Source organism: Elgaria multicarinata, chromosome 8, assembly GCF_023053635.1.
Source record: "Elgaria multicarinata webbii isolate HBS135686 ecotype San Diego chromosome 8, rElgMul1.1.pri, whole genome shotgun sequence".
Taxonomy (NCBI): domain Eukaryota; kingdom Metazoa; phylum Chordata; class Lepidosauria; order Squamata; family Anguidae; genus Elgaria; species Elgaria multicarinata.
The window spans coordinates 112381020-112403063 of NC_086178.1; the positions used below are offsets into that span (position 1 = coordinate 112381020).

At 39.8% G+C, this 22044-nt stretch overlaps 1 protein-coding gene across 1 annotated transcript in view; it reads right to left on the reverse strand.

Moving 5' to 3' along the window:
- Positions 1-1567: 1567 nt before the first annotated feature.
- SAMD8 (sterile alpha motif domain containing 8) overlaps positions 1568-22044 on the reverse strand; it is a 35722-nt gene continuing 15245 nt past the window's right edge. The window contains exons 2-6 of the mRNA XM_063133188.1: positions 15584-16179; positions 8898-8993; positions 7453-7570; positions 5235-5385; positions 1568-2723 (exon numbers count right to left, since the gene is read on the reverse strand). Coding sequence (XP_062989258.1) covers positions 2419-2723; positions 5235-5385; positions 7453-7570; positions 8898-8993; positions 15584-16167 — 1254 coding nt within the window. The 5' untranslated portion in view covers positions 16168-16179 and the 3' untranslated portion in view covers positions 1568-2418. The remainder of the gene's footprint in view (positions 2724-5234; positions 5386-7452; positions 7571-8897; positions 8994-15583; positions 16180-22044) is intronic.

Sequence of the window (22044 nt, forward strand, 5' to 3'; positions counted from 1 at the left end):
CCTTTCCTCTTATATGCCACTCATGTGTTGTCCTGAAAGAAACATTATCTCGTTCAAAATGCAACAAAATGTGTATGTCAGTATTTACCAAAGTAAAAGGCTGTCATTGCAGTTGGTAGAAGACTGAGAGGTTGCTTCTGTCTTAGTGACAAAGAAACCACAGTGCATTTGTGTATACTGGCAGACTACCTCTTGCCCAATTTCTTCGGAAACCAATCAGTGCATACTAGCTGTCCTGTACAACAAGAGCTAACGCATAAAGGAGTAGATTTACAACACGTATTCAGTTACAGAGTGTTGACTTGCAATATACTGCGATTTGTGTAGAATAAGGCATGCTCTGATATAAGAATATTTTCCCTTTAAAGTGGCACATAAAGATACTGAAGTGGTCATTTCAATGTGTACACAGTGTTACTGTGGTATTGTTAAATATAGCTAGAATATGTACAAAGTTCTAGTCTGCAAATACTTCTAAATGTGCAGATTTGCACTTTTAACTACACTTGTTTCTAGTTCTGCACATTTTTGGAAACATTTCTTGAATACTTTTTGATGCAATGGCCAGTGCATTTCTGCAGCAATTATTATTAATCTATGTGTAGTAATGTTTAACACAGAACCAGAACAAAATGCTTACACTGCCTGTCCCATTCTGGAAGCGAAGGCAATAAAGTGGACACCCTTTGCTTCTCTTTAGAATCTATTAGTAACTATCAACTATAAAAGAAGTATCTGCTTTATGGGGCTGGTTTAGTTTAGTTACCAGTGAGAGGCAAAAGGGGGTATTAACTGGGTGCCAGTGGCAACACTGAGTCATCTAATTTCCACATACAAATTCAGTATAATTATCTAAATGGTTTTCATCACACAAGATGGGTAATTTACTATTCTGAATTACAGGAAATTCACGTATTGCATGGGCTTTTTATATCTGGGAGTGTATTGTCTACAGCCTACAAATTTTAATGCCAAGTTTATAATTTTAAATGGTCCATGAGACTTTGAGATTACTAGGCTGAAAACATTCACAGTTTTAATGGCCACTTGTGTGGGCAGGGAAATAAATACATAAATGGAAAGTTCCTCCGAAACTTGAACAGGTTGTGCTGGATTTGTAAACATTTACATTAATTGTTTTGAAATAATGCAATGTGAACTTACTCTTGAGTCAATGTGCTCATAACCATTATGATTTTAAACCAAATTGTCCTTTCTAAGCATTTCAAATACAAATTTTAATTAAACAAATGATTAAGTGCAAACCTGAGTAACTTCTATAAAAGCTAGATTTCACCAGGAAAAAATATGGGGTTTGCATGGCTGCCAAGTGCTGTGTGCTCTGCTTGCACAGCTCCTAATACTTTAAGCTCCAGTTCTATTCATTATTCTTTTAACAATCGCAAGAACAGTCTCTAAAGAAAGTGAAAGTGATACTTACCACAAGTTTTTGACTTGTAAGAAAAACCAGGATAAAGCGTTTATTGAAAACACTGTCAGAAGTTTCTCAGTCAGCCAATTAAAATATCAGTATCTGCCCATGCTACAGGGAGCAGAATGAGATGCATCAGATTATTGTAGTGAAAGGGGAGAACACAGATTATTATTAACAATATTTCCAAAAAAACTATTGTCCAATGCCTTGCCAGTTGCTTCAACAAAATAATAAAAAAATAAAAACGTCACATCTTTCTTTTGTTCAATGAGACATTGCCTCCTATTGACCGAATTTAATGGTATTATTTTTCTAAGAACAGCATTTTAAAAGCATGCACAGATTTAAGTGTTTAATACTATGTTGAAAGAGTTGTGGCACGAAAACTAGAACAACCTCACTTCAAGAGATAAAATATTTATTTCTTACCATTTATTTAAATGTAAACAAGGAAAACCCTGTGGATGGTAGAACAGCTTGATATCCTTTATTCTAAAGTCAATTAAGCCCTATTCATGGTTGTTATTTTGTTACTCTGTCCCTCTCGTGCCATCACACACAGCATGTATTTCTCATACTAAAGGCTTTCAGGCTGTTTTCATCAGGTGACTGTTTCCGTCCTCACACACACCTTATTCCCATTTGACATTTATTTTAGAAGTATGACACTTGTGTTAGTATTTGTTGGAGACACAATAACTAACTAGGTAATACTTGATGTCATCTAGATCCAAAGTCAGCAAAGGACAATTTGAAGCCTTCCAAATGAGCAAATTATAACTTTACCACTTTTATGCAGAACTTCCTTACAACTTTGCCTACATATTTAAGGAAGGGTGACTGGTGCATCTCTTAGCCTTGTGGCTGAGAGAGAACAAACAAGGCCAAGGAAGGTCACAAAGGTAAAAAGAAACTGTTTTCATCCAGCCGTTCTTGAAGAAAGTTAGTCACAAATACTTCACACAGACGTGAATTAAAACTGTTTAGCCAATTAATCTTTTCATTATCGTTGGTTTTGAGAAGGGCCAGCAATACTCATTTGGAACTGTACCATTTACATTGCATTCAAAAAAAGAGAACATGGGGAACCAAATCCTGGCCCTCCTGCTTTGTTGATAGGCTCTTGTATTAGCCAGTGTGTGATAGTACAAAAATAGTCTTGTGGTGATATAGAAGGCAATGAAGACATCAATGGAGTAATGTTCATGTGCAGCCAAAATGAAGAAGATTCCAAAGAGATTCAGCACCCAGGACAAAGTGTGCAAGAAGTTCCAGCTTCTTGGTGTATCTAAAGAGGAGGACAGAGTATTCAAACAATCATCATTTCTGATGTTTCATAATGTTATGACAAAGGCATATTTCGGACAGATAGCCAACTAGGACATTTGCTATATTCTGCTACAACTGTTAGTTATTACACGGCACCAGAGGGTAAGGGAAAAACAAACCTAGTCTCCCTAGGGTTGGGGAATGCATGGCCCTCCGGATGTTATTTGACTCCAAGGCACATCAGCCCCAGCAAACTGTCAGGGAAGATGTATTCCAGAAACATCTGGAAGGCCACAGGCTCCACACCCTTGTACCAGAGGATCAAACTCTGTCTAGAGGTTACTACCATTTTTCTCATCGAAAACATCAGCAAAAGGAAGGCCAACATGGATCACATTGGATTCAATAATAACTTGCCTGCTCTTTATTGCATTCTCAAAATGATCTCCCTCCTATACATTTACCCACCATTTCTCTCCCCTTGCATGTCTTAAACTGTAAGCCTGATAGCATGGCCGGTGTCTTACTTTTGACATGGTTTATTTTCTAGAGCACCAGCATTAACTAGGCACCATACATGAGTAAATGATATTTATAATATTCATATTGTTCTTCACACCAATAAAATATTAATTTCACATGGCATCAATGCCCTGATCAAGAAGTTTGGTCTGAGACTAAAATATTGACCTTTGCTCCTATTGCTTGCAACTTTTAAAACATGAATGACAAGTTTTTTGAACATTCAGTATTCAATAGGTCTTGTTTAATTCTGCTTTCCATAATAATAGAGTTAACCTCTACTAGTTTCCAGTTTTTTTCTATTGAAACCTGTTTTTTTCTCACGGAAACCTTTACTCTTCTTAGCAGAAAATATTGCAGTAAAGCAAGATGTAAAAAGAGGAATGGAAGTAGTGACATTAGATTCACTAGGCAAATGCTATTTGGGGCTGCATTAATAGAAGTATAGTTTCCAAATCGCGTGAGGTACTGGTTTTATTTATTTATTTATTTGTTTATTACATTTCTATACCGCCCAATAGCCGGAGCTCTCTGGGTGGTTCACAAAAATTTAAAACATTCAAAGTATAAAACAACAGTATAAAACCATAATATAAAATACAATATAAAAGCTCAACCAGATAAAAACAGCAGCAATGCAAAATTACAAATTTAAAACACCAAGTTAAAATTTATTTATAGACTGTTAAAATGCTGGGAGAATAAAAAGGTCTTCACCTGGCATCTAAAAGCATATAATGTAGGTGCCAAGCGAACCTCCTTAGGGAGCTCATTCCACAGCCGGGATGCCACAGCAGAGAAGGCCCTGCTCCTCCTGGTAGCCACCTGCCTCACTTCCTTTGGCAGGGGCTCGCGGAGAAGGACCCCTGAGGATGACCTTAGGGTCCGGGCAGGTATATATGGGAGGAGGCGTTCCTTCAGATAGCCTAGCCCCAAGCCGTTTAGGGTTTTAAATGTTAATACCAGCACTTTGAATCGGGCCCGGACCTGGACTGGCAGCCAATGAAGCTGGAAAAGGACTGGCGTAATGTGGTCTCGTCAGCCAATCCCTGTTAGTAACCGTGCTGCCCTGTTTTGTACCAGTTGAAGATTCCGGACTGTTTTCAAAGGCAGCCCCACGTATAACGCATTGCAGTAATCCAAGCGAGAGGTTATCAGAGCATGGTTAACTGTAGCTAGGCTATCTCCATCCAGATAAGGGCGCAGCTGGTATATCAGCCTAAGCTGATAAAAGGTGCTCTTTGCCACTGAGTTCACCTGTGCCTCAAGTGACAGTTCTGGATCCACGAGCCCTCCCAAACTACGGACCCGATCCTTTAGGGGGAGTGCAACCCCGTCTAGGACAGGGCAAACATCACCTCGCCGTACAGATGAACCACCCGCTAACAGTACCTCCGTCTTGTCTGGATTAAGTTTCAGTTTATTAGCCCTCATCGGCCCTGGTTAGGCCTCATCTAGAGTATTGCGTCCAGTTCTGGGCTCCACAATTCAAGAAGGACGCAGACAAGCTGGAGCGTGTTCAGAAGAGGGCAACCAGGATGATCAGAGGTCTAGAAACAAAGCCCTATGAAGAGAGACTGAAAGAACTGGGCATGTTTAGCCTAGAGAAGAGAAGATTGAGGGGAGACATGATAGCACTCTTCAAATACTTAAAAGGTGGTCACACAGAGGAGGGCCAGGATCTCTTCTCGATCCTCCCAGAGTGCAGGACACGGAATAACGGGTTCAAGTTAAAGGAAGCCAGATTCCAGCTGGACATCAGGAAAAACTTCCTGACTGTTAGAGCAGTACGACAATGGAATCAGTTATCTAGGGAGGTTGTGGACTCTCCCACACTAGAGTCATTCAATAGGCAGCTGGACTATCAGGGATCTGTCAGGGATGCTTTAGGGTGGATTCCTGCATTGAGCAGGGGGTTGGACTCGATGGCCTTGTAGGCCCCTTCCAGCTCTACTATTCTATGATTTGGGAGAACGACAATTATATGCCCTTTCAGTGCTGTACTTACATTCAGTGACAAAGAAGTTTAGCATAGTCAAGACAACAGTATGGCCGCTGAACATGTAGTCTCCGCAGGTATGCACTCCTGTTAGCGTCATGCCAAACCCACTCCAAATGGCAAAGGCTCGCTGAAGTTTTGCCCATACATTGCCATACAACTAGAACAAAGCATTAAATGAACACATTAAAAATACTTAAGAAGTCAAAGTTAGCAAAAATGTACAGTGGTTGTCTGGTGGGGGGGCTGTTGGAAATGTGAAGAACAATAAGGTATGGTTTTATCACATGTGGTGGTCTTGTAAAAGAGCAAAAACTTACTGGGTTAAAATACATGCATTAATGTAAAAAAATTTAAAGACAAATATAGAAATGAAACCAGAAATGTTTTTGCGTGGACTCATGGATGATCATTTAAAAGCAAAAGGCTGTTAGTTCAACATAAGGTGACAGCAGCAAGACTACTATATGCCCAATATTGGAAGAAAATGCAAGTACCAACAACGGAAGAATGTCTACTTAAGGTGTTGGAATTGGCGGAGATGGCGAAATTAACAGCGTTAGAAAATGAAAGAACAATAGACTCACATGTAATGGACTGGAAACCTTTTATTGACTATATACAAGAGCTGCAAAAGGATGACTTATTTGTTTGTGGGTTTTATATATAATTTGTAATTTTGCCTATGATATATATACTAGCTTGCTGTGATGAAATTCGTTTTTGGTAAACTGGAGATACTTGATGTTTGCCGTCCAGCTTGATGATCGCTTAAATGATTTATAGCCTTATGTAACTGTTTATTTTAGTAGATGTCTGTGTTGTGTTGTAAATCGTATAGTGTATATTGTTTCTCTTTCCTTTTCCTTATGTATCTGTTTTTTGTCCTTGTTTTGTGGTAAATTAAAAAAAGTATAGATTGCAGAAAACATGAAAGAAAGAAAAAGAATACTTAAGAAGATCTACCAACTTTTTAAAAAATCACTCTTTTTGCCCCCTCTTTCCATAAATAATGTAAATATAGCTTGTGTTTTGTTTCGGTATGTTTTGTACAGTTGGATCTAATGCTTAAATGTATAACAGACATCAGTTCTACAGGATTCGTCCTATTCCCACAGGGAACACTCCAAGCATTGGCATCCACAAGATATATTCAACCTAAAAATATTTTCCAGATTTTACTACTGAATATATAACCTATCAGGTCCTAAATACACTCTGTATACACATACATACATCTGTGATTGTGCATAAATATAATCAAATTGGACAAGACCTACATACTTACACAGCCCTTGATATTGTAATCACGCTTGAACAATATATTGCTTTGTAAGTATTTAACATATATGTAGCATTTTAAAGTATTAAAACTTTAAAACTCCAGAGGGCTGGATTGGGACTATAGGAAGGCCAAATTTGACCCCCGGGCCTGAGGTGTGTCGCCCCGTCCCCCCCCCCCCCGCTATACTGTATATGAAAGGGTAAAATTTAGCAGCTTGCTAAGTACCTAGTGAGTTCATGGCTGAAGAGAGGTTTTATCATTATGAACTTCTGAGGAATACCATTTAAAGCACTATTAATTCAAGACTGAAATAGGTACAGTAGCTTGTGATCAATTCATGCTCCGGAGTCCATGAAACAGAGTGAGCTACTATCTAAAACTGTGTTGTGGGCTTTATGGTATTTTCATCAACATCAAGTAATTCCACTCACGCTTTGTCACACATTAATATCACAGTGGCAGAATTTTTCACCATGGGCAGTGTCTGGATATGGATATATTAAACGTATCTCAGAGAACTCGTGTTGCCCACCCCTTCTAAAGGGAAAGATAGCTTCTGGACCCTTATATCAGTCTACAAAATACGAAGTTCAACCTTCTGCCTTCGAATAGTAGGGTTGAATTTGGGTGGGTGAGGGAACAGAGGCAGAATACATGCTTTGTATCCAGGAGATACCGAGTTCAATCTCTGACATATTCAGGGAATGATATGTTAGGGGTAAGTTAAAAGATGATGTTAAAGACCTCTGCTCAAGACCTTGGAAACTTGCTGCCAGACTCAATATCAGGCTAGACAGACAAATAGTCTAACCAGGTAAATGAATGCCTTCTATGGCCCTAAGCTGCGTGTCAAAAGTGCAATCCTGTTCCATATTGTAGCAGAGGAAAGAAGATGTAGCGGGGGGGGGGGGGCGCGGGGGGAGAAGGGAGGTGTTGCCTTACCTTTCCAGAACATTGCAAATGTTGACCTGGCACAGATAGTGAGGTCACGAACATTGTAATACAACGCAATAAGAACACAGTACCCATAAGACTGCATAACCGTCGTAAAAGGATAGATCTGGGAAAAAGCAGCAAAGCAGCAAGAGTTATTTTGATTATTGAGGTATGATCCTAAGATAAATGAAGTTCACGGAAGGCAAGTTTCCTCCTTCTAGGAGCCTCCATAACCCATCCCACATTGTATAGGAAGGCGCCCATCCCACACACAAAAAAGGACGCTTTCCTTACAGGGCCACCCTTAGTCAACTTATCTTAGTATCAAACCATTTGTTTTGTACTGTACAAGTAGTTTCCCATTGCATTATATCCACCTTGTAGAGATGCACTTGGAAAGCACAAACCTGTTTGGCATGGCAACTTTTTGAAACCAGATTTTTGGGCATATTTGGGTAACTGGGACGAAAGATTTGAATCAATGAATCACACATTTTAATTGCACTACATAATCTCAGTGAGATCAGTCTAATTTAAAACACGTAAGAAAAGTCTGCCACACCTTTTAAGGCTTCACTTATACCTTGAGTTGAAATACATGACATTCCAAATGGTCCAGATGTCAGTTTGCAGTGACATCTGAACCAAGAGACTGTGGCTTATGCACTCCCTACAAACCAGGATTGTAAAACAGAACTGATCCCTTGGAAGCATGGAGTCAAAACAAGTCCTTGTCACAATCCAGGTCCAAACTTGGAAAGGAGCAAGGGATTATTCTTGAGCTCACTTGTAGGTACAGTACCAGGTCATGGACAAGGTGTCCATAACTTGGCTTGGCTAATCAAGGGCAGGCAAAAATTGTGAACCTCTGTCTACAGGTATTGTGTGCAATGTTGATGGCCAACATGCACATTTCATCTGGTGAACCCAGGTTAGTAGAATCTCCTATCAATTACATACCTTATGGTTAAAGTCACATCTCCACAGAGCTCTAACTGTTAGCAGGCACTAAAATAAGACTATGCTAGACTGCTGACAAGCCTCAAGCAGCACAAAGGCCTCTTGAGACTGAATCTGTGTGCAGCAGCAGTTCAGATACATGTGCCAATGGCCACCTTTCCTCACACCAATACAAATCTGGCAGAAATGCATTGGGGTCACATGAAATAAGCTCACCACACAGGTCTGCCAGAGTTTCCCCACACCTCAGCACTTGGCAAACAGTTGCACACAAGCACCTCACATGTGGAGTACTCTCCACAGAGTCTGTTTCAAGCTGCTATGCTGCTTAGTTGTGTGGGGCAGACTTTAGTATTCCCCCCTAATGGTGAATCAATTTCTCTTCACTGTTTCTCTGGAATAATAGTGGATGATAGATACACACACAGTCTTGGGAATAGTAGACGAGATTGTCTGCTCTTCCCAAATAAAAGACAGTTGAAGAACTATACCTGTGTTTGTGAAGGAGGAGAACAAGCAACCAGATATAGCAGAGAATGACTCCACACACTTCTGTCATGGCAAAAGCCCATGGTATCCTAGGAACACTAAAAATAGAAAATAGCATGATCTGAACCATGTAAAAACCAAGATCTTTGACTTCTGCAATCCCAGACAAAGTAAATTGATTTAACTAGCATCTTTAATTAAAAAAAACCTAAATATAACTAAAGCATTCATGTATGTAGTAATTATATAGCTAGTAATGTTAGACAGATTGGTTTCAAACCCATGTTGGTACTTAACCATGGCAATCTAGGGAGCCAGAAGTGCAACAACAGCAATAAGGATCGGAAAAATAGCTGTAAAGCAGGAAGCCAAAGACAAACAAGAGACCGCTGTACTGGTTGTTCCCAATGCTTTTGACGTGGGTATTTATCAAGGGAACTAGAAAATGTGAAATATTAAAAACGTGGTAAATTATGTATAAAATATACATCAAAACATTTAACACACGTATTTCCAAAACTATCATAAATTAACTGGTTAAAACATTTACTAAACTATCCTAAAAGTGATGTTAAAATTCTTCATGCATATGTTCTATAAAAGGTGTTCAAGATATGAGAAATAGCATGTATTCAAAAAACCAAACATTTAAAATAATTGGTACCATAACCTTTTCAGGATTAAATGATAACTCTGACTACCTCTCTCTCTCTCTCTCTCGGAATAGGCTGTACAATATACTTATGCATGTCTGCACTTTTAAACTCTTGGAATAATGGAGACTCTTGGAGTCTTGACAGCAGTCCTACCATTGAGGATAGTGAGTCTTAGCAGGGCTTCCAACTAAGACTCACTAATAAGACTGAGAAAAAGTAAACAATTAAGCCTCATTGAGTTTATCCAAGATCAGGTGATTAACAGACATCCTATATATACCTCAAAAGACTGAATATATTTTAGTCTTCATTGGATGAAGAAAGAGAGAAGGAATCATCCTGAAAAGCCTTTAAAATTCTGTAAGCATGTGGAGGGGTTGGTTAAATCCTCTTTCATGATTAGTAACGGGCGGCGACTGTCTTAAGAAATATTTTTGTAAGCAGCTTTGAGAGCCTTTTTGGCTAAAGGGGGGATAAAAATGCTAAAATAAATATAAATAATATTAAAGATTGTTTCAGTATAAAGTTCATCCTTATTATGACCTCCTTCCAAAAGGGGGCAACTATGGGGTGTTGCCAAAACATATGAATTAAAGAAGCTTTAATCTCCAACAGTTATGCAAGTTAGACAGACCCTTATTGAAAAGGCGTTGTGGAGTCCAATAAACCCAAAACAAGTTTTTTTCCCCTGAATAAGATGTAGCCTAAGATCCATAGAAGCTTCAGATACAGACACTAGAGCAACAATCCACCTATTAAGTAAAATAGGACACTCCAATTCTCTATTCCAATCCTGTCTTAAACCATGGGTATCATATTTATTTACTACTACTAAATGCTTGAGTCGACGTGTTGGTTCAGCTGCTATTAAGTGTTTCTAACAATAACAGAGGCTCTGAAGCTGTGAAAGCAGCCTGACCAACCCTAGATTCTAGCAACTGGTGCAACTGCAAGTATTGCCATTCAGCTGTAGTAGGCAAATTATATTCAGAAAATGACCAAAACAAAAAAAAAAACCACCCCCTCATCATCTGGGCCTATTAATTGATCCAAAACAAAACAAAAAACATCTTATCCGTCCATGTCCTCCACAAGAATGCTTTCTTGCCAATTCTTAAATCTGGATTTCCCCATAAAGTCAATTATGTGTGAGAGCATGAACTGTAATTGACGTGATACTATATGCCACACCTCTCTAGCATCCAAAATTGTAAGAGGGTTTTTAATATATATATATATATATATATATATATATATATATATATATATATATATAATATCAAGAACCAAATGCCATCCATTTGGGAAGAGGTTCTAACCATAAGGATTCCAGAACTGACCAGGGTGGCAAATTTCACATTCTCTAGTTTCCTTGATAAATATCCACGTTGAAACACGTTGGGAACAACCAGTACAGCGGTTTCTTTTTTTGTCTTTTGCAACATGTGGGGAAAAAACCTGGTCTTTATTTGGAAATACACAAACCAAATAAAAAAACCTAACACGCAAAAGTTTGTGAAAGTCTGTGAAAACCTTCAGTCATCTGAAGTCCATGGAGATAAAAATGAGGACTAAAAATCAGATGCTGTTGACTTTTCAGAAACTGATTCTAATCTAAATATTAAAAAGATTTGCAATCCCTTTTGAGATCTATAACTGCCTGAACATCAAGTAGAATCATCTAATTTGCACCATCATCTAACTGCACCATTTACTCTGTTTTTAATGTCTGTTCAGTCCTTATTAAACCACAATGCTTGATCACATTTAACCTGGGAGGCCTCGTAGGACATAAAAACATTAATAATGGTAAAGGTTAACCCAAATAATACAACTGGAAAATATTAAAGATGCAGAATTAAGAAGAGCAGTATGAAGGTGTAACATAAAATCAGACTTAAGTTATAATAACTACTGTGCGACTGATACATCTCTGGACAGAGTATAAGGTGAAAGTGGGTGCCTTGCGTGAAGGAAGGTTTTATACATAGTAAAAAAGACATTTCAGTTTGTTCAAGAATATATGTTCAATTGGGGGCTGACTTTTCAGGTGCAACTTCTTAATAATGTCTACAAACTAGTCTTGACAGCAGGAGATCTGTGTTTTAAACCCAGATCTGCTTCCAATTCTATTGAAACAGAAGCAGCCCTACTTTTTAACAAGAGCAAAAATGGATATTCACTCCACAGCTTACCTCAATCTGTACAGATGTTTAACTCGCTACTATGTTTTGATACAGGAAGTAAGCTCAGCTGAGAAAATGGCGATTGGGAAAGGATCAGCACTCTTCTCACTCATACGCCTCTTTTGCTATTAAAATCAAACTGCCCCATTCCTGTTTTATAGATTACAGGGGCAATTTTGCCCCAAGCGACAGTAAAGTGACATTCCTCCATATTTAATTCTCAAATAATTGCCATTTTCATACAATAATAAACCATATTAAATATCTATGAAAAGAGCAGAGTCTGCACGTAATTTCTAACACTTCCAATTTCTACTTTTGTACCCGAATCTCTTCAATACATTGGGAGAGCAGCAGTAAATGTTAAATAGCTTTCAATTCACTGCTATTATTTTATGCCAAATAACAAAAATCCAGTCTTAATAATTTCTATGGAGCACATACCTATGCTATCTACCCTTTAACACTATGCCTTCTACTTTTTCCCGTTTTTGATAACTTAGTACTGACTGCTTTATTGGGGCAAAGGGATGCTTTTCATGGTATCAAATCACTGGTCTTTGATCCTCAATGCTTTCTTGTAACATTACCCCACCCCACCCATGCCAAGTCCACTTCGTTCCTACCACTATCATAACTGGGTTTTTTGCAGTGTGGTTTCTATATAATGGCTCAGTTTGCACATCACAACAATCCAGGGTTTTAGAACAACCCTGGGTTGTTGTAAAAGAAGCGGTGTGCTGGTGCAAACAGCATAATAGCTGTCGCTACAAGCAGAAATGGTTAAACAACCCAGGTACATTCTTTCCCTCTATTGTTTGCTGTGACATGTGAACCAGAAGCTCCGGCTTGTCTTTCTCCAAGAAGCTAGAGATGGAGCACCAATGCACTTGCTTGTTCCCCAAAAAACAGGGTTAAAAAACACAAACAACCAAGGCTCTCGCGATAGGCAAACTAGCCTGTTCCATTCTTGTCCTTCATGTTCAAAACCCCACCCTCAGCAAGAGGTTACCAGAGCACAGGTTACCGGAGCACTGCCTAGGAGAGGCTGCAGCTGGCACGCTAGGCTTCAGTTGCTTAAAGGTGCTCTGTGCTACATACATATACCGTATTTCTTTGATTCTAAGACACGCTTTTTTTCCATATAAACATCTCTAAAAACGGGGTGTGTCTTAGAATTGCAGGTGCATTTATTATTTCTTAGAATCAAAGCTTTTTTTTTCTGTTGGTGGTACTGAAATTAGTGTGCGTCTTAGAATCGAAGAAATATGGTAGCATCTAGGCCTCCAGTAACAAAGCTGAATTTATGACAGACCTTAGACTGGGAACCTGATACTTCGAGGGTGACAATAGTACGCATCAAAATTAAGTCAGAAAAGATGCAAGAGCTGTCCAGTTTCTTAAGGCATGTTTGCCAACAACATTTGGATAACTTACAAAGGGCAGGTAGCTCTCTAAAAATAAATCATTCATGGAACTTGCTCTGTAAGCAAGGAAGCAGCACACAAATGTCTAGCTAAATGGAACTAAAGAGATATTGGGTAGATGAAATTGAAGTTTCTCTCCAAATCAGAATAAGGCCAGGGTGTTCACTACTTGTCCACAATTACAATGATTAGGACTGATCGACATATTAATTCCAAAGAAGGCTTAGGCATTTTTAAATGTCAAGACAGAACAGCTAACGTATCTCTAGAAATGTCCTCCATGCACAAGTACGAACATTTCAAAGAAGAGCCAGTCAAGTAATACATTTAAGAGCGAAAGACTCTGAGCTACTGATAGCCTAATCTCTGATAATGGCTCATCTGATCTATTTAGTTATTGCCCTCTTGTTACCCCATCTACTATTAGCAAATTATGATCACAGGGGCTTTTGTTGGCCTACAAAGTCTGTGTATTAACATTTTAGCCTTGCTTTCAAAGTGTTTCGCAATCACTGTCAGCAACCCATGCTCCTGGAAATAGAATGCAGACACTGTAACATTATCACAAAAATACAATGGCTTGAGTCTTTAACCAAAGTCACATACTGCTGAATTACTAAAAGGGTAATAAGACAAAGGCCAATCACTGAGACAACTATTGTAATCTTCTGGCCTTGTCTGGCTGCTTACACTCTTTTGGAACTCTCATCTCCAAATCCCTCCCAGTGCCTTAATGATAGCATTTAACTCCCCTGTTAAAACAGCTCCACTGGCTTCCAGTCTGTTTCTGGGCACAATTCAAAGTGCTGGTTATGTCCTATAAAGCCCTATATGGCCCGGGCCCAGGTTATCTGAAAGACTGTATTCTCCTTTATGAGCCTGTCCATCCTCTGAGATGTTCAGGGGAGGCCCTTCTTTCAGTCCCACCATCTTCACAGGCATGCCTGGTGGGAACATGGGAGAGGGCCTTCTTGGTGGCTGCTCCATTATTATTATTATTATTATTATTATTATTATTATTTATTTATTTATATAGCACCATCAATGTACATGGTGCTGTACAGAGTAAAACAGTAAATAGCAGTGCTTTGGGACTCTCTTCCTGGGGAAGCTAGACTGGCTCCCTCCTTGATGGGCTTTCGGAAGCAGGCAAAAAGTACAAAGTGTTGGTTATTACCTTTAAAGCCCTACATAGTTTGGGTCCAGGCTATCTGCAGGATCACCGTCTCCCATACAATCCGCCCCGTACACTCAGGTCTTCTGGGAAGAATCCACTTCAGCTAGCAAAAACTAGATTAACAACTGTTACCCAGAGGACCTTTTCTTCCGCTGCTCCCAGACTGTGGAATGGCCTGCCGGAGGAGATTCGTCAACTTGACAGTCTTTTAGAATTTAAAAAAGTAATAAAGACTGATCGATTCCGGAAGGCCTACCCAGTGGAATTTTAGAATGTTTTTAGGATGTTTCTAGGATGTTTTAATCATGTATGGTATGTTTTAATTCGTTTTAGTGTGTATTTTATATCATGTTTTTATACTGTTTGTTTTACACTTTGAATTGTTTTAGTTTTTGTGAACCGCCCAGGGAGATTCGGCTATTGGGCAGTATAAAAATGCAATTAATAATAATAATAATAACAACAACAACAACAAGAACATCTTTGTTCCGGCAGGGCTTTGGTGACAATGAGTCAGGTCAGATGTTATATTTTCATAGACACAGGAGTTTACAGCAAAAACATGACTGAATAAAGTTGACAATGCAACAGCCTTTTCATTCACAGATACATGGAATCAAGAATTTTGTCAGCACTTCTGACTCATATGTAACCAATTCACTTCCAATAATTTTCATGCTTATGGAAGTTTAAGGCTTGAAATCAGCCCTTGAGGATAGAGCCACAAGTCAGCGTAGGGTGGGAGTATGCAACTCAAAATCATTCCAAGGGTCATTGTTTTTTGTCTGTTTTTTACATTTTTTATTAAACTCAAGAAGGTCACTTTGCTATCTTAACTCTAAAAAATGTTTACAGTTTTAACTATTCTAATTTTAACTCAATTTCTTAACCCTCAATCTCTCTTTGCGATACTTAGTGCACATACCTAATTGCTGGAAGAACTGGTGTCAAATCTACCATGCACCTTTGACTCTAGGGAGAGGAGCAGCAATGCAGATGTTGTGATACACATTTCTCCTTTTGATGGCCTTGGCTATTTTTACAAAGAGGTGAGAAACGGTCTAGAAAACGAATATTAATAATTCCCCCAAGGCGGGTTGAAGATAGTTAGGCTGATTCCAGCAGGTGCTTTTCATTAAAAAATAATAATTGGGGTTAAATCAAATTCTCTCTAGTCTGATATCAACAGGTGAATAATTCTGAGCTAACACTTTTTCCTATGTAGGTTGTAGTTGCACTTACCTGTCTAGAAATATGTCTGGCAGCGGTGGATATGTCTGCATGTCGGGGACTCGCTCATGCACAATGACCATGACAAATGATGTGAAGCCAAACACAATGAAAACATATATACAACTCAAAGCCGTCTTCCAGTACTCTGGGTTCAGTCTTCGCATAGAATGCTTGTTTTTCCCATTTGCATACTGATACTGCTCAGCATTCAAGTCAGCAACAGGCTCGCAGTCATCACAATCCCGTTGCACTTCACCGTTACAAAACCAGTTTGTTCCTTGCAGAGAGCCGATCCCAGGTGACAGTGAACCAATGGGACTGTCACTGTTATAACCGAGCTCTTCCAAAGCTTCAATATGATGCTTTTGTAATTTCCGTATTGACAACATGAGCCTTTTGATATCACCTAGAATCTTGATTTCCAGAGGTGGAGATCTCAAGTCATATTCAGTCAGGGTCAATAGTGTCATCCCATCCAGTCTGTGTTTATCACACAAAACGTCCACATACTCACAAAAGCCTTCTTCCTTCAACCATTTGGCTACGTGCCTCGTAGACCAACGTTGAATGCAAAGTTGGCTGTTGCCTTCCATTTTCTCTACCTGCTAAAAAAAAAAAAAAAACAGATTTTTTAAAGAGTAAGAATACAATAAGATCCAGTGAGCATCAAATTACCATTCTTCTAGGAAACCATTTAAAATGTACTTGGAGACTAAAACACTACTTTTTGATGAAATAACAAAATTGGTTATTATATCACCTGGTTACTCTTCTTAGAATTGCTAACATTTCTAAAATCCAGAAAAGTCTATCAACACGTGGAAACAGGTTTACAAAGGCAGGGCGCTATTACCATCAGCACAAAATGCTGAAGACAGGGAACCTCATTATTTATTTATTTAAATTATTTAAATACCAACCTTCATTCACAGGGCACACAAAATTCATTAAGACAATGATTAAAATTCATTACAAAAATAAAAACAAAGAAATTGGATGACTTAATAGTTCATTATTTAATGGTGAGGTAATGCACTTTTTGTACAGAATAACTTTTAAAGCCCATAACATCTAATCATTAATATACAATAACTGGAAACAGCTTTTCCTTTACAAGGATAATTATGGCTCATTTTAACAGTGGCTTACTACTATGGGAAAAAGACTAGTTAACCTTCGCAAGGAGTATGGCAGAGCTGAAATACAGGATCATCTTCCAATGCAGCAGAATAAAGACAGGTTTCTTACCTGTAACTAATTTTTCAAGTGGTCATCTGTGCATTTGCAGATATGGGTTCTGTGCCTGCATGGAGTCTCGTTTCGGGAAATTTCTACAGCTAAGACATTTTAGGCAGGAACCCTTCCCTTCCTGACTTGAATGCTGTGCATGTCCTAACAGGTTCCCGCCTGTTTCCTCAGTTCCATGAAACTGACATTGTGACCTCAGAATCGAGGAAATCCATCCTTGGTATCGATATCAAATTTGAATCTGAACCGCCCAGAGAGCTAAGAAGACAGGATGTTATACAGCAAGATGCAGATTATTGGACTGTAATACCCAGCGCTTGTGCCATCTTTCATACTTGGTCTGCAAACTGACCAAGGTCTTCAGATAGCGAAATAGCATCCTGTGAAGCTATGTCTGCATCAGACAAAGGAATTGATGTTGATGTTGAATCAGAACAGCAGTCGTCTGTCCTTAGCAATGGTGACTCTTGTGGTCTCACTTGGGTATTGACTGATAATTGAGGAAGTGGATCTTGGATAGGCTGTTGCAAAATCTTCAACGACTGACACAGGTAATGGCTCTAACTGCTGCACTGATTGGAGCTGCTCCTGTACCTGTGTTGGAACCTGCTTCAGATTCAATGCAGGGTCCAAGCATATAGGAGGTGGTTGTCAGACACCAGGATCTAGATCAACTGGTGGCTTGAGATCGTTGCTGAAGAGCAAAGTAAACGATGAATCAATGGAGATCCGTGCCAGTGCCTGTCACAATAGTAAGGACTCTAGGAATCTATATCCCAATATCTGAGCCTATAATAAGGTTGTCCCCACTCAGAGCGTCTGTCCCAATTTAAAGGTGAGCAGGATCTCTCCCTGGACCTCTCACGTGGGTAATAGTCTCTCACAGAAGGTGCAGAGAACATAGAATCAGGACAGTCCCGTAGGTGATCTCTCCTAGTGACTGTGTCTTCAGGTTTTGCAGGAATTGGTGGCATATCTTGAACTTTCCCTTCTGATATTGAAGTAAGCTGTCTGTACTCAAATGTCATTACCTGTCTTGCTGTAAGACCCAGTGGTTGCAATAATGGTACTGGTGGAAGAATAACCCTTGGCATTGGGGGGGGGGGTTCCGATCCTGAGGAGCTTACTGCTATTGGCTTATCAGCCTTGGAGGCAACTGGTGAGGAGTTGGGTTTCGGGGCTGCCTTGGGCTATCCCTCCTTCCCGTGTCTCAGATCTATTAACAGACTTTCTCCTCTTTTTCTTTTTATCATCTGCAGAGGATGGCGTGGAGTGCTTTGCAGCCTTAGCCTTTTTTGTCAACTTTTTTTTGCTTATGAAAGCGTGAGAGATCTGCCCAGTGTAGAAGGCTGATCTGGCTGACTGCTCACCCCTAACATAGCTGTTTCACGGGATCCTTTTCCCGTATTAGTATTGGGAAGAACTGACTGAAGCTACTACATTAGCTGATCCACTGCTTGGAGAGGTCTGCTACACAGAATGGCTTTATGTCTGTCCATTCAGATACATCATGTTTGCTAGGAGAAGGCCTGACAAAACTGTCAGGACTCCATGACGTGCCCTCTCCTGAACAGAGGAGACAAAGGGAGTGGTTCTCCGATGGTGGCAATTTATTACCACATAAGAACAGCCATGTTGGGTCAGACAAAGAGTCCATCTAGACCAATACTCTATTCACACAGCGGCAAACAAGCTGTCAACTAGGGACCAACAAACCAGGACAAGGTGCAACAGTACCCTCCCATTCATGTTCCCCAGCAAGTGGTACAGCACATATGAATCAGGGCTAGTAGCCATTGATCGCCTTCGCCTCCAGGAATTTATCCAACCCCCTTTCTTTTAAAGCCACCCAAATTGGTGGCCATCACTACATTTGGTGGTAGTTAATCCCATAATTTAACTATGCGCTGTGTGAAGAAGTACTTCCTTTTATGGAAGGAAGTACTTCTTCACACAGCGCATAGTTAAATGCGCTGTGGAATCAGCTACCTAGGGAGGTTGTGGGCTCTCCCACACTAGAGGCATTCAAGAGGCAGCTGGACAACCATCTGTCAGGGATGCTTTAGGGTGGATTCCTGCATTGAGCAGGGGGTTGGACTCGATGGCCTTGTAGGCCCCTTCCAACTCTGCTATTCTATGATTCTATGATTCTATGATTTGTCTTGAATCTTTGTATGCTTTCTGAAAGGGGCCCTGAGAGCCACGCACACCTTTGGGCGATTGAGAGATTGCAAAAACCAAAGCAAAGTAAATAAAACAAATAGAAGAGAAATAACAAGGAAGGAAGGAAGGAAGGAAGGAAGAAGGAAGAAGATACCTTGATTAAAAATTTTCTGTCAGAATTATGCAAGAAACTCCCAAATGAGGTTGTCAAAATGGCAGACAAAGACAACTGAGGGAATAGGTGGGAAAACTTTAGAACATGCGCCGTAGGTGGTGGTGGGGAAGGGTTCCCGCTTAAAACCCCTCATCTATAGAAGTTTCCAGAAATGAAGACTCTGCAAAGGCACAAACCCGATATGTGTGATGCCCGGAGACCACCAAGAAGAATCAACAATGACCTCAATTCCGAAGTAGTGCATATGTAACATCACTTAGTGTATGCATTAATGCCTGGTATACTACTGACACACACTACCTCACATACGTGAAGTAAACGAACACCAGACTAGGACCTTTTGCTTTCCTTCTGCCCAAACGGTGACCAGTACTGTCTACCTAGGAAGGACTAACCGTATTAGAAACAGGTGAAAGGAGCCTTCTGCAGTACTATCACTTCATTGGATCAAGGCCACTATACTTAGGAGAGTGATACATGTCCTACACGTACAACTGCATGATAGTTAGATATTAGAGCTATAGCAAACAAATACATGAACCGCCCTCCATAGACGGACAGAACAGCACATGACCATACATTCCATATTTGGCCATCTATTTAACAGCCCTAAAAAGAAAAGAAAATCAAACCAACCACCCAAGAAAAAAAATCCTCTCCCCTGTACCTCTCTGCCCCATATTGGCAAACTAGCATTCCAAAGTGTTGGTTATTACCTTTAAAGCCCTACATGGTTTGGGTCCAGGCTACCTGCGGGATCGCCTTCTCCCGTACAATCCGCCCCACACACTCAGGTCCTCTGGGAAGAATCCACTTCAGCTAGCAAAAACTAGATTAACAACTGTTACCCAGAGGACCTTTTCTTTCGCTGCTCCCAGACTGTGGAATGGCCTGCCGGAGATTCGTCAACTTGACAGTCTTTTAGAATTTAAAAAAGCAATAAAGACTGATCTATTCTGGCAGGCCTACCCAGTGGAATTTTAGAATGTTTTTAGGATGTTTTAATCATGTATGGTATGTTTTAATCCGTTTTAATGTGTATTTTATATCATGTTTTTATACTGTTTGTTTTATACTTTGAATTGTTTTAGTTTTTGTGAAATGCCCAGGAAGCTTCGGCTATTGGATGGTATAAAAATGCAATAAATAATAATAATAATAATAATAATAATAATAATAATAATAATAATGTCGCTTCAATTCACTTTTTCTATATACGTGTAAAGTGGATGAACTGGCTCAAAAAATTCAACAGTTAAAACATTGTTTTAACTGTTTTACTGCTTTTAAATTATATATTGTTTTAACTTAGTTCATGGTTTAATTTGTTTTTAGCTGTGTATATTTACTGTTTTATATTGTATGCTTTTATCTGTATGCCACCCTGAGTTCTTAATGACATAGGGCGGGATATAAATGTTTTAAATAAATAAATAATAAATAAACATAAGACGCCTTCATCTTTGTGATTAAAAGATATTAAAATGTGTACATGTTTTATTTAAACCACCACCATTATCTAAAAGGCTCTAGAACATTAAAAAAAAGATGTTATCATACCCTGTAATAGCAATGCCAAATGGTCCATGCCAATCCTTATGCAGAACTAACACCACACAAGAAAATCTCTGCATACTTGGCAGAAACCCAAAATTTCATAGAATCATAAAATAGCAGAGTTGGAAGGGGCCTACAAGGCCATCGAGTCCAACCCCCTGCTCAATGCAGGAATCCACCCTAAAGCATCCCTGACAGATGGTTGTCCAGCTGCCTCTTGAATGCCTTTAGTGTGGGAGAGCCCACAACCTCCGTGGTAACTGATTCCACCGTCACACTGCTCTAACAGTTAGGAAGTTTTTCCTGATGTCCAGCCGGAATCTGGCTTCCTTTAACTTGAGCCCGTTATTCCATGTCCTGCACTCTGGGAGGATCGAGAAGAGATCCTGGCCCTCCTCTGTGTGACAACCTTTCAAGTATTTGAAGAGTGCTATCATGTCTCCCCTCAATCTTCTCTTCTCCAGGCTAAACATGCCCAGTTCTTTCAGTCTCTCTTCATAGGGCTTTGTTTCTAGACCTCTGATCATACTGGTTGCCCTCTTCTGAACACGCTCCAGCTTGTCTGCGTCCTTCTTGAATTGTGGAGCCCAGAACTGGACGCAATACTCTAGATGAGGCCTAACCAGGGCCGAATAGAGAGGAACCAGTACCTCACGTGATTTGGAAGCTATACTTCTATTAATGCAGCCCAAAATAGCATTTGCCTTTCTTGCAGCCATATCGCACTGTTGGCTCATATTCAGCTTGTGATCTACAACAATTCCAAGTTCCTTCTCGTTTGTAGTATTGCTAAGCCAAGTGTCCCCCATCTTGTAACTGTGCATTTGGTTTCTATTCCCTAAATGTAGAACTTGGCATTTATCCCTATTAAATTTCATTCTGTTGTTTTCAGCCCAGCACTCCAGCCTATCAAGATCACTTTGAAGTTTGTTTCTGTCTTCCAGGGTATTAGCTATCCCACCCACTTTTGTGTCATCTGCAAATTTGATCAGCGTTCCCTGCACCTCCTCGGTCAAATCATTAATAAAAATTCTGGAGAGCACTGGGCCCAGGACTGAGCCCTGCGGCACCCCACTCGTTGCCTCTCCCCAGTTTGAGAAGGTTCCATTGATAAGTACTCTTTGAGTCCGATTCTGTAGCCAGCTGTGGATCCACCTAATAGTTGTTCCATCTAGCCCACTTTTAGCTAGTTTGTTAATCAGAATGTCATGTGGTACTTTGTCAAAAGCTTTGCTGAAGTCAAGATATATGACGGCCACAGCGTCCCACAGTCCACAAGGCAGGTTACCCTATCAAAAAATGATATTGCTATTGTAGCCAAATGCCA